Genomic DNA, 13755 nt, shown 5'->3' on the forward strand with positions numbered 1-13755 from the left:
CTGTTTGACCAACTTCCTGTTTTAACAACCAGTCTAGTTGATGGAACACTGCCACAATTTTACATTTTTAGAAGAAAATGTGAGTAGTGCTTCTGAAAACAGTGTTGTTATTTTTAACTTAAACTAAAGCCATTAAAATTGAGCATCGCTTTAGTTCAGGCAGGCCACATCAGTCAAACTTACATCAACTGACAGTCAGCTGTTTCTGACATATACCAATCCAGTTTTGACACCTATCACAGCGGTCTATTTAAATCCCCATTCAGCCTGGTTGCACACCACATCTAACTCCCCCTCTATCCCCAAATCACCTTGAACCTGTATTATAATCTGATATTGGTTTGCGATTTTTAAATTTTAAAATTTTTTCAGCTTTACGGTAAATTACGTTGTATTTTGCCCTGTTTACAACAAACTCATGTTAAACTGTGAAATGTAATATGTGTTCATGATTACTGGATCTGTTCTGTTACCCCAGGGGGGTTTGACTTGCTGCTCTCCCAACTCTGTCCAGGCATGGCTGCATGGACAGGCGCGTGGACTTTGCCCAGAGCAGAACCATACCGCCAACACTAATTGTATGCATCATTATTATAATAAATATACATTTGACGAAAGTGGTCTTGACTGAATTTACATTTGGAGATTGAAATAAAGCTGAAATAAATACATGTAAAATTGAAAATAAAAACTTAACTGTAAAAAAAACAAACTTAACTGAAATAAATCTGTTTAATTTGAAGGACTAAAATTACAAAAACTGAAATAAAAATCATATACTGTGTGTATGTATGTATGTGTATATATATATATATATATATATATATATATATATATGTATGGGTGTGTGTGAACTGAAAATATGACAATAAAAGGTCATTAAAAATATTAATAAATAGTATATAAATAATACTAAAATAACACTGTTGTAAAACTCTAGGGTGTTGCGGGTGGCTGCCAAAACCTTGCTATGTGGTTGCGAAAGTATTCGGAGTGTTTTTTAACATATTGTTGTGGGTAGTTTCTGGGTGGTTAGTCACCCTAAAGATATTTTGGTCCCCAAGATATGACTCAAGTCTCTTCTTTACTGTCAGTTTGTGGGATTTTTTTGCCTGGTCGGTCAGATGAAAATTGTAGGCTGAAGGTTGCTTAGAAAAACCTCTGTGTGATTTGAGGTTTTATTGTCCAAGGCGCAAATGGTATGACAAGTTATACACCGAATTTGAATATTTATGGTTAGGTATTTGTAGAAATATGAGCAATACCATAAGCACCACTAATAAACCTTGTGCTAAATCATAACTCAACACCATGAGGCCCCGCACAATCTTCAAATTCAATCTGAAAACACCCTGATATTATCAGTCAGCCAATGCATTTCACTCAAGCACATAGGAGGACAGAGGGTATTTCCCAAAGCAGGAAAAGAAAATTAGAAGGCTAACTTTAAAGATCACCCAGCTTTTGAGGATGAAACAGCCAGAACTCTAGGGGATTTAGCGACACGCATGTGTGTACCCATGATTAGCCAACCACTCCTACCGCCTCATTGCCAATATGCTCTTTAGGCAAGTCTTGATTTAATGACAAAAACTCGATGTTTTTATTATTTTTAAATCCATACATCATCTAACCCATTTGTTTCCCGTCTATCTGCCTGCAGTCTCCAGACAAGCCTGATGAACTGCGACCGTCCCCCAGTCCCCTGCCACAGGGGCTAAATGAGCTGGAAAGCTACCAGAGTGCTCTGGAGGAGGTCCTGACCTGGCTGCTCTCCGCAGAGGACGGCTTGCAAGCACAGCCACCCATCTCCTCTTTTGTCGAAGAAGTCAAAGAGCAGTTTCACACCCATGAGGTAATTTGCTAGTTTGTGTTTTAAAGCTTTTGAGGTTGAGGTAGATGAGCGTGTTGATGATTCTGCTGGCCTCAGGTCATATTTTTCTCAGTTGGTGATGTATTGTTTGAAAAAATTGGCATTCATTTCAATTTTTTAAAAATGTAACACTAGAACAATGATTAAAGTTTGATGTATGCACTTATTAGAATACATAACTGGATTTTGGTTGAATGTTGAAAAGTTGGCATGAAATGAAAGTTCACTGTTTTCTGATTAGTTATTGATCTTATTGTAAACGATTCATCCAAGATTGTTTACTTTTTTTTTTTTTGCACTTAATTAAGATGTCATTTCTTGATCTTCCTGTAAAACAACTTCTTTCTGGTGACGTATGTCTGACTCCTACAATCATTTAGACTGCTAAAACCCCTCTCCTTTCTTAAAATCAACTTCAAGTTTCATTTAATCAACAACCAATGGATAGAGCCAAGAACCCTACATTTATTACTTTTTCAATAATTCGTTTTACTCTGATGTATACCACAATAAGGAAGAAAAGATCTGTCGCTGATTTCATTAAATACAAGCTTTAATGTCATTAATTCTGCCTTCAGATGTTGGAAGGATCCTTTTTAAAGATATGGGCACATGAACAGTTAACACAATTTTGCACAGTTTTGAAAACTCTTTGGACCATCTAAACTAGGCTTCCAAATTTCCAAGTGTGAATTATATGTGAGGAGGAAGCTATGGCTAAACTAGCTATAATTAGTTGCTAATGTTGACTGTACAGTTTAGTTTATTTAGTGTTTAGCATTTCGTGTCACTGACACCAAATTAGCACATAATAATGCAGTGCTTCCGCTGAATTGATAAATAATAAGCACAAGTAAAGTAGTTTTGTTCCTGCATTAAACAAGTTTCCTGTCTTTATCGGTAGGTGTAAAAGAGAGAAAGAAACATAAAATTGGCACTTTTTTTTTCCTGAAGTCGCACCAAAAAATCACTCGAATCCACATGATGTCTCAATTATGATGTCAGAGCTTATAAGTAGGATCTTTTCAGAAGGACTAGTACACAGCTGTCATGTTAGGTTACTGGTTCAGAATGCTTAAAAACAGTGTTGTCATTTCCTATGTCTTTTTAGCATGGGCAGACTATAGAGATTCCCTTTAGGGGTGATCCAGGAATTGCTATTAAAGCTAGCTGTATTTGTTGTGATTTCATAAGCTTTAGCTGCCATATGGCAGTTTCGGATTCCTACATAAGCTCAGAGTCTTATGATACGACCTTTGCCCAAAGTTGAAGGCCATACAGAAAAATACAAGTCCAGGCTGTCCTTTTACAGCTTTTCTTGAGCAATTAGTTTATTAAATAAAAAGTTAAGACTATTCTAAGCAACAGTTACACATTAGTTCTTTCTAAAAATAGCCTACTATTTTTGTACAAACTACAATGTTCTTCTTCATACATTTTACATGTTGCTCTAAAAATGACTCGTAACTACCCATACACTTTAGATTTTGAGTATAAAGTTACATTTAAGTCTGTATTGTCCCAGAAATGCTCTTCAGTTGACACATCTATATATGTTTATTCAGTATCTGACATCTGGTCAGTATAAGACTGATGTTTTACACTTGTGTGAGACGTATAGGAATGGCTCTAAATTTGGACAGGTGATTAATTTCTTCAAAATAACATTGAACCCAAAGGGTGAAGGATGCTGTCTGAAAGTTTTGTAACTAAGATGTATTGTTCAAGAAGTTATGGGCTGTTATTATTAACCCAGATCTTCATATGCCCCCCCCCCCCTGTGTTTACAGTCTCTGAATAAATCTGATTTCTCCATTCGTGACAGATGGTAATTATAAGTGTTTCCCCTCAGTTTCATATTCCAACATCTTTTAGAATGTTTGGTCTGGGAGTCAAAGGATCAAACTGTGCCTTGCGTGGGTGTGAATTGAAAAGTTATCTGGGGATATTAAATGACTGAGAGAATGGCATGATATAATGAGTGAAAAAAACTAATTGAGGGAAGTGTTAAGGATGAAAACATGTACAGAGAGATTTGTTTAGATGACAGTGCAAAGAAACAAGTCAAGTCACCTTTATATATATATATATATATATATATATATGTGCTGATCCACCATCTGGGCTGGATACGGACTGGATCCTACAGACTGGATCTGGTGGCTACGGTGACCTCGGAATAAGAAAGAAACAGACTGATATTAGCGTAGATGCCATTCTTCTAACGATGTAGCAAGTACATCAGGTTTTATGGGAAGTGTTCCCGGTTCCGGTTGTCCTAATTAATGCAGCCTAAAAATCCTTTAACGGATTTGAATATTAGAAATGTGTTAGTGTGTTATTGTGTGGGTCTTTAATCTAGATTTAAACTGACAGAGTGTGTCTGCCTCCCGAACAATGTTAGGTAGGTTATTCCAGAGTTTGGTCGCTAAAAAGGAGAAGGATCTGCCGCCCGCAGTTGATTTCGATATTCTAGGTATTATCAAATTGCCAGTTTTGAGAACAGAGATGTTAAAAGTTCTTAAACTCTTTATTATTATATTATATTATAAGCATACTATTTGTTTAACGCCATTTACAGTGTACATGGACTGTGTTTAATACATTTTTAAATATATATTTAAAATTTTAAACTACTGTTCCAAAGTTTGAGGTCATTACATTTTTTTAAAGTCTTTGAAAGGAGTCTATAAACGTGCTTAAATATTATAACGATTTTTAATATTTCTAATTCAATATACTTTAAAATTTAATTTATTCCTGTGATGACAAAGCTGAATTTTTTTTAGCATCATTACTCTCTTCAGTGTCACATGATGCTTCAGAAGTAATTCTAAAATGCTGATTTCGTGCAAGAAACATTTCTTATTATCAATGTTAGAAATAGTGCTGATTAATATTTTTGAAGAAACAGTGATGCATTTTTCTTTGATGAATAGAAAGTTTAAAAGAACAGCATTTATTGGAAGTTTTTTGTAATAATGTCTTTACTGTCACTTTGGATCAATTTGTTGCATTCTTGCTGAATTGTTTTCTTTCAAAAAAAAAAAAAACATCTTACTGATGTATATCATATATATGTCTGTTTATGTCTGTCCAGGGCTACATGGTGGAGTTAACGTCTCATCAGGGCAGCGTGGGCCGGCTTCTCAAAGCAGGAAGTGTGTTGTTGTCTGGAGGGCAGCTGACTGATGATGAAGAGAGGGAGGTGCGGGAACAGATGAATCTGCTCAACTCTCGCTGGGAACATCTGCGTGTGGCCAGTATGGAGAGACAGAGCAGGTGGTCACATGTTTGCATGATAAGCCTTTAGCCAGGAATATAAACCTGTCACTTTTTACAGAAAGACCTTTGCTATTTACAACGTTCATATAACTGATGTTTTGGAACATTTATAGGCTTCATGAGGCGTTGATGGACCTGCAGCACCAGCAGCTGAAGCAGCTCTCTGATTGGCTGGACACAACTGAAACTCGAATTAAAAGAATGGGAGCACAGCCTTTAGGACCCGAACTTGATGACATAAAGCGACAAATTGAAGAGCAAAAAGTATGTACTGTATTTTTTTTGTGGTTTATTGATAATCAAAAAACAAATAAGTAAAGACACAATTGTCCCTACAGCTCTTACAGGAAGATCTGGAGCTGGAGCAAGTGCGAGTGAACTCTCTGACTCATATGGTGGTGGTAGTAGATGAGAACAGTGGTGATGGTGCCACCGCAGCCTTGGAGGAAAAACTGCAGGTAAATGTTGTTATTGATTTGCCCAAGCAGAACAGTGTTAGGCCTCGATCACACCGAATGCGTTTTTTTAAGTCTGAAAACGTGAGGTGCACCGCACTGCTTTTTTTTGGGTGACTTTTAAAAAGAGCGCAGTGCGCGCATTTTTTATGTTGCTAGGCAACCACCAAATCAACTGTCCTGTCAGTCTAATCAAAGGATTATAGCGCGAGCGCTCTAAAATCTTTGGTTTTTGCTGTTAAGTAAAAAAAAAAAGTAATATTAGCAGAAACCTTAAAGGGGTCATATGATGCTTTTTTAAAGATCATTATTTTGTGTATTTGGTGTAACAGAATATGTTGACATGCTTTAATGTTCAAAAAACACATTATTTTTCAAATACTGTACATTATTGTAGGTCCTATATGCCCCCCCTCTCTCAAACGCTTCGTTTTCTACAAAGTCCCTCCTTCCGACAAGTGCAGTCTGCTCTGATTGGCCAGCTGACCAATACAGCTCCGGGTAACCCGCTACAGACACCAAAAGTTTCTCTTCCATCATTGCAGTCTCTGGCCTTTCTAAGCAACAGTAAACTTTCGTCACCACAACGGAAGGCCCACATCTACATTCATTCGATTGGACAATGGAAAAAAAAACCACGAATGACGTCGGGCGCTTTTCCGCTCAGAGTTGCCTTTTTTTTAACCACAGGCGCTCAGAGCGCTCCTGCAAAAACGTAAGGCGCCCGGGGTGCATAAACAGCGTGCAAAACACTCACTGCCAACAGAAAACTATTTTAAAAAGGCACCTCTCACTGCAAAAAACGCGTTCTGTCTGATCGGGGCCTTAGGATTAATATTCTATAATAAACCAAACCATGCCTGGTTAAGTTAATGCTGTTAATGTCTGCGATTGACATCCACATTTATCTAGAGGTGCAAGTCTCGAAAAGTTCTGTTCACACAGCAGTTTACAACAGTTTCTTGAAAACTGTCTGTATGAACGTGCAACTGAAGTCAAGCCTGTATTCAATTTGACACTTTCACCTATAAGCATAGCGATAATGACTAAAGTAAATACCAATGAATCTGAAAGCTGAATAAATAAGATTTTCATTGATGTATGGTTTGTTAGGATAGGACAATATTTGGCTGAAATACAACTATTTGAATATCTGGAATCTTGAGGGTGAAAAAAGAAATCTAAATATTGGGAAAATCGCCTTTAAAGCTGTCTGAATGAAGTTCTTAGCCATGCATATTACTAATCAAAAATTAAGTATTGATATATTTACAGTAGAAAATGTACAAAATATCTTCATGGAACATGATCTTTACTTAAAGGGTTAGTTCACCCAAAAATTCTGTCATTAATTACTCACCCTTCGTACATCTTCAGAACACAAATTAAGATATTTCTGATGGAATCTGAGAGCTGTCTGACCCTGCATTGACAGCAATGCAACTGAAATGTTCCTAAGTTCAGAAACGTAGCAAGGAGATCTGTAAAATAATCCAAGTGACATCAGTGGTTCATCCGCAATTATACGAAGCTACGAGAATACTTTTTGTGCGCAAAAGAAACAAAAATAACGACTTTATTCAACAATTCGTCTCCTCCGCGTCACCCTGGTGCCATTTTGGAGAGTATCCGCTGGACGTAAACAATGCTGTTCTGTGTCAGCTGTGTCACGCCGGATCTGTTTCCTACGTTGTTGTGATTTGATCTGAACAGAAACAGCGTATCCATGTGACGCAGCTGACACAGAACAGCATACATTGTTTACGTCCAGCGGATACTCTCCAAAATGGCACCAGGGTGATGCGGAGGAGACGAATTGTTGAATAAAGTCATTATTTTTGTTTCTTTTGCACACAAAAAGTATTCTCGTATCTTCGTATAATTGCGGATGAACCACTGATGTCACTTGGAATATTTTACAGATCTCCTTGCTACGTTTCTGGACTTGGGAACATTTCAGTTGCGTTGCTGTCTATGCAGGGTCAGACAGCTCTCAGATTCCATCAAAAATATCTTAATTTGTGTTCTGAAGATGAACGAAGGTCTTACGGGTTTGAAACGACATGAGGGTGACTAATTAATGACAGAATTTTCATTTTTGGGTGAACTAACCCTTTAATATCCTAATGATTTTTGGCATAAAAGTAAAATCAATAATTTTGACCCATACAATGTTATTGCTGGCCATTGCTACAAATATACCCATGCTACTTATGACTGGTTTTGTGGTCCAGGGTCACAATTAAGTGACAACAGCATTTACAGTATACCACAGAGAGGCTCTTTCACACTGTATAATGTAACAGACAACCAAGTGTGGTTATAGAATGCAGTTGCCACTCCTGTAAATAACAAAAATGTGTCTGAATGAAACTACTAATTACTCAAATACAGGCCTGACAACCATAATCTGCTACTGTGACCTTTGTAACCATAACCACAGCCCTAAGGTCTGACCGGTTGTTTGGACCAAATAACTGGTATAATGTTTTGTTTACTTGATTGGTTTTTCCATAACACCCCCACTTTACTTACACAGAACCTTGGGGAACGATGGGCAGCGATCTGCAAATGGACTGAAGAGCGTTGGATCCTTCTTCAAAAGATCCTGCTGTGCTGGCAGCATTTCTCTGAGGAGCAGGTACTGAATCCTTCCAGACCGTGCTGAAAAAGCTTTTACAATGCATTTAGCAGCTCTCAAAATGCCTTTTGAATCCTGCCTGTTAAATGACTATAATGAGAGCATGTCTGGGGAACATAAAGGTTTTGAAGACCTCTTTTCTCAAGAGAGTCAGCGCGATAACATCACCAGTGCTCAAAAGAAACAGGAAAAGCAGCAGTGCAGAACACATCTCACAATCTCCCTTTAATCCGCTGTGCTTGTTTTATAGCTGCTGTTTGATTCTTGGCTGACTCAGAAGGAGGAGTTAGTGCAGACTATCCAAAGCAGCGGCACAAATGACCCAAATGAAGTGGCCGCCAACCTAAGGAAGCTCGCTGTAAGTGGCCACACATAATCCAAACTCACTGAAGCATTAAAGTCAACCCTACTTTGCACGATTAACAAACAAGTCCTGATAAAATCATGTGTTTTGAATTTTTTTTCCCTTTTTGAATATGCTGCATGACATGTAAAATTTTCATTTTACAGAAGTAAAATGGGTTTCAAATGACGTTTTATGTTTAAATCCTTTGTAATGGGTTTGAAATCATGCATTTTTAGTGATGCAACACAATTCCCTGCTAGCATTAGATATTATGTAGTTCTGTTTTTCAAAGTTCTCATTGGTTGGCTGACTTTGAAGGTATAGTCTAACCAAAAATTAAAAATGTGTCCTTCATGTCGTTCAAACTTTGTACGACTTTCTTTTTTTCTGTGGAACAAGATACTTTGAAAAATGTTGGTAGCAAGATGGTTTTAGGTCACACTGACTTCCATAGTATAGACAAAAAATAAAATGGAGGCCCCTTCATTACTATTGCTATGTCAGACAAGCCATGGCGCTCTTATGCCACACGTTATGTTCTCACGAAGTGAAAAATACATCGTGGAGCAAAGAGGAAACTGACAACACGCCGACAGTCAAGACAGAGCAGGTTACTTTTGCTGTGAAACAAAGTCTAAGCTTTAATATTTTGAAATTTTTTAAGAAATTCAAGCTATAAATACCGTTTTGTGGCTCTTTAATGTGTCGTGACAGATCACTGTAGCGCCTGAGTTCAAGCGGCACGTGAACCGATCATCTCTTCCTCTTTACTAGTTATAGCACAAAATAAACATGAATGAACAACAGAAGGTATCTTGTTTCAACCGTGAAAAGATGCCAATACACACCATTTTTCAAGTTCAAGGTGACCGACGTTAGTCTACTCTCCGGTTTGGTTGGTTTGTCGAACAAAAATGGCTGATTCGGCGTTATGATTGGTTAGATCGCCTGTCAATCAAACTCCCTGCGAAGGGTCAGTTGTTTAGTTGCCAACATTCTTCAAACTATCTTCTTTTGTGTTGTTCGAAATGATATGAGGGTGAGTAAATGATGACAGACTTTTTGGCCCGGACTTTTCCTTTAAGAATAGATTTCAGAACTTAAAGGCTGTCACCTGAATTTCGTTCCTCAGATTTTAAAAGCAGACCTGGAGTTGAAAAGGCAAACCATGGATAAGCTTTGCTCCCTCGTTCAAGATTTGCTGACCAACATTAAGAGCAAAGAGGCCGCTGGGAAACTAGAGGCAAAGCTGGAGAGGTTTGCTCAGCGCTGGGACAAATTGGTACAGTCGCTTCAGCTCACCAGCACCAAGGTGGTTATGCTAATGCGATTCCATTTACTGTGTCTCATCTTTTCCGCAATACTGTTCCATCTATTTCCATTTCTCTCAGAATTTGATATGGCTTCCTGCATGCCCGTGCCATCACTCAGAATAAATAAAAGCGCTCTCACTGTATCTCACTCTCTCTTTCATATGCACTCAAGAATCAGTCTTCTATACATTTGCACATACGTGTCTTACAACTTTTGTCTCTCTTAGTTTTCAACTATTGTCACCACATCCCAGTCGGATCTCACGCATACAACCATGGCAACTGTCACCAAGGTGACCACGAACCAGAAAAAGATGGTGAAGCATACTAAGGAGGGCATGTCTACCCCTCCACCTCAGAAGAAGCGACAGATTGTCACTGATTCAGAACTGCGGAAAAGGTGAACTTATGCACCTCGGTTTTGTCACAGGTCACTAAATGTGGAGGACCCATTTATGACAACCAAAGCTTTGCTTTGGGGTTTTCTGTTCCTGAGTTTTTTTGTTTTTTTTTTACTATTAATGACATTAATGATTTCAAGAAGCACATTTTATCCATCCATTTTTAAATTTTTTTATTAATGTAATACTTTTATTAATAATTTTATATAACTAGATTTAAGGTTAAATAATTGCTAAAAAATAATCAAACTAATACAAATAGGTCTTACTACATATGTTTTTTTTTTATTTTATTTTTTTACATAAAACAGTGTTTTTAAAGCGTGGTTTTGACAATGCAATCTATTTGGTCACTCAGTATGAACATTGTGTAATAAAATGGACCCATTTGTATACATTTCCTGAATGAAACATGTCTAATTCTTGAGAAAGAATTATCACCACTTTTTCACATGACACAGACACTTCATATTTGAAGTGAAATATATCTTGTTTTTTATTCTTTATTTCTCAAGGGAATTTTTTGTTGTATTGCATACATATTTGCTGTAAAACGGGACAGGGATACTAATGAAGTTTTTTTTTGTTGTTGTTTTGTTTTTTGCAGTGTAGGCTTTTTCATCTAAATAAGCTATTTTGCTTTTTGGCTGCATGAGTTAAACTGCACTTTTGAGTTTAGAAATGATGCTGAAACACAAAGCCTGCAGTGAGGGGAAAATGCTAATCAATGCCCGAGCCCTAACAGTATTCAAATGACTAACAAACAAACAAGAATAACTAATTTGTTTTGCTGTTCTCTCATCAATTTCCTTGCAGATTTGATGTGGACTTCACTGAAATTCACAGTTTTATGACTCGGTCAGAGGCTGTTTTGCAAAATCCAGAGTTCTCAATCTCCCGTAAGGAAGGCAGTGTGGCAGACCTCTATGAGAAAGTGCTGGTAGGGCTACATTAACATGTTCATTTCATATTAGACTGCAAAATGTATTATATTACTTTAGAAAGTTTTGAACTTTAATAATATATTAATATTAATTCATATCTCATTTGTTTTGCTGTTCTCTCATCAATTTCCCTGCAGATTTGATGTGGACTTCACTGAAATTCACAGTTTTATGACTCGGTCAGAGGCTGTTTTGCAAAATCCAGAGTTCTCAATCTCCCGTAAGGAAGGCAGTGTGGCAGACCTCTATGAGAAAGTGCTGGTAGGGCTACATTAACATGTTCATTTCATATTAGACTGCAAAATGTATTATATTACTTTAGAAAGTTTTGAACTTTAATAATATATTAATATTAATTCATATCTTTGAATTATTATATTTAATTTATGCAAAGTGTAATAGTTATATAGAAACTCAATTATTAGAACACGTTAATGCTTTATAAAATGTGTTTCATTGGTGTTTACTGTGTGCATCTTTCAACCATTTTTGAGGCAATTGACAGGGAAAAAACAGAAAAGTTCAGGAAGTTACAAGAAGCCACTCGTTCAGCCCAGGCTTTGGTGGATCAGCTCACTAGCGGTATGCATGAATTCTAAATGATTATTTTCATATGCATATCTTGTAAACACCCCTTGATTTTCAATCAGTCTTGCATAATTCAAAACTTGCCCTTGTTGTCTTTTTAAAAGACACACAAATATCCCCCATCTTATTTGGAAAGTAATAAGCTGCATTTTGCTGCTAATTAAAGTAATAAAATCCTGCATAATGTCAGCTCTATTAATTATAGATAGAGATGTACATCGATGGGACGTTTCCCAGCTATTTTGAAAGTCTAAAGCCTTTGCCAGCTTAATTGCCTCAAATGCTGTTTCAATATGCATGAGTCTCATTTGTCCTAATGGATCTTTCTCTAAAGATGGTCAGAATTCCGAGGACATCCAGCAGGCGGCTCAGCAGTTACGTGCTCGATGGGTCGACTTCTGTGCTCTCCTGGCCGAAAGGCTGGCATGGTTGGCCTACCAGACCAAAGTCCTGGCCTTCTACAATCTCTTCCAGCAACTGGAGCAGGCTGTGGGAACCGCTGAGAACTGGCTGAAGGTGCAGTCGCCTCCCGCGTGCGAGCCGGAGCCTCTGAGGATTCAGCTGGAGCGTTGCAGGGTAACCACCAGTGTCTGTCCTCGTGCATGGGTCTTGTTCCTTTGTAGATTTGTGTTTCAATGTGTGTTTGTTCTGTGTCCATATACAGGGCAAAGTCTGTCTTTTCCTGTGTCTGGCCAGGTAATGCCCTTTACCGACTGCATGTGTTCATCTGATCTCATGCAGAAAACAAAACAAAAACAAAAAAAATGCTATGATGCATTCATGCAGGACATTTTATCATCCCCAACAAGACAAATAACCTTAAATTTTTTTTCTTGATCTTTTGAGATAAAAGAGCTTGATTTACTTTGAAAACATACTATAACTTTCAGAACCTCCTCCACAACTCTATATGTATGTCCTTCCAAAGGTTCCCAAGATTAGAAATTAGTTTATTTTTAACAAGGTCCCTGAAGTTTTTTTTTTTTTTTGGCACAACAACAGAAAATAGCAATAAATTCTAAATAATAAATAATGTAAAATACAATGTATATATATAATGTAAAATCTACTCACCCTCAGACCATATAAGATGTAGATGAGTTTGTTTCTTCATCGGAACAGATTGGAGAAATTTAGCTTTACATCACTTGCTTGCCGTCAGAATGAGAGTTTAAACAGCTGAAAAAAAAAATCTAATCCACATCATTCTAACAATTAAAGGGGTCATATGAAGCTATCTAAATTTTTCTTTTCTCTTTGGAGTGTTACAAGCTCTTGGTGCATAAAGAAGATCTGTAAAGTTACAAAGACTAAAGTCTCAAATCCAAAGAGATATTCTTTATAAAAGTTCAGAGACAGCCACGCCTACCTAAAACGGCTTGTTCGAACACGCCCCCACATGTCTACGTCACGATGTGGGAAGATTTGCATAACGCCGCCCAAATGTTCACGCAAAGAAAGAAGACGTAACTTTTATTCTCGCTGTAGTATTGTTGTTTTGCCGCCGCCGCCATGTTGTGGAGACGCTGTGTGTTTCGTTGTGAAAGTGAAACTACTTTGTTTGGCCTTCCAAAAGAGGACGATATCTGCTTCGTCATACCTAGAGCTGATCCGTGCTGGTCGCTGAGGAAATACATCAACTTCGCGCTGTGGATCGCCGGATCGGCTTTCACCGTGGACGAAGCGGACGTCATATGTGGTTGCTGCAAGCCCGCTGGCTGCTCCTTCGTCGAATCCGCCGGCCTCCTCTCACTCAAGCACACTGTGGGTCTTCCAAAAGAGGACACAACTAGAAATCAGTGGTTAAGTTGTATTTACAACACTGTTCCAGAACAGTTCAACCCAAATATTCAGATGTGTGCAGCGCATTTTATGGAGGACTGTTTCCTGAACCTGCAGAGTAGCCTAC

The 13755-nt window shown here is 37.8% G+C and overlaps 1 protein-coding gene across 1 annotated transcript in view; it reads left to right on the top strand.

Annotated features, from left to right (window-relative positions):
• LOC107565081 (dystrophin-like) overlaps positions 1-13755 on the top strand; it is a 119607-nt gene that overhangs the window by 18309 nt on the left and 87543 nt on the right. The window contains exons 10-20 of the mRNA XM_016250270.1: positions 1664-1855; positions 4974-5155; positions 5272-5422; positions 5497-5616; positions 8153-8254; positions 8505-8612; positions 9733-9912; positions 10141-10313; positions 11131-11254; positions 11753-11840; positions 12181-12422. Coding sequence (XP_016105756.1) covers positions 1664-1855; positions 4974-5155; positions 5272-5422; positions 5497-5616; positions 8153-8254; positions 8505-8612; positions 9733-9912; positions 10141-10313; positions 11131-11254; positions 11753-11840; positions 12181-12422 — 1662 coding nt within the window. The remainder of the gene's footprint in view (positions 1-1663; positions 1856-4973; positions 5156-5271; positions 5423-5496; positions 5617-8152; positions 8255-8504; positions 8613-9732; positions 9913-10140; positions 10314-11130; positions 11255-11752; positions 11841-12180; positions 12423-13755) is intronic.

Source organism: Sinocyclocheilus grahami, unplaced genomic scaffold, assembly GCF_001515645.1.
Source record: "Sinocyclocheilus grahami isolate Dianchi unplaced genomic scaffold, SAMN03320097.WGS_v1.1 scaffold25.1, whole genome shotgun sequence".
Taxonomy (NCBI): domain Eukaryota; kingdom Metazoa; phylum Chordata; class Actinopteri; order Cypriniformes; family Cyprinidae; genus Sinocyclocheilus; species Sinocyclocheilus grahami.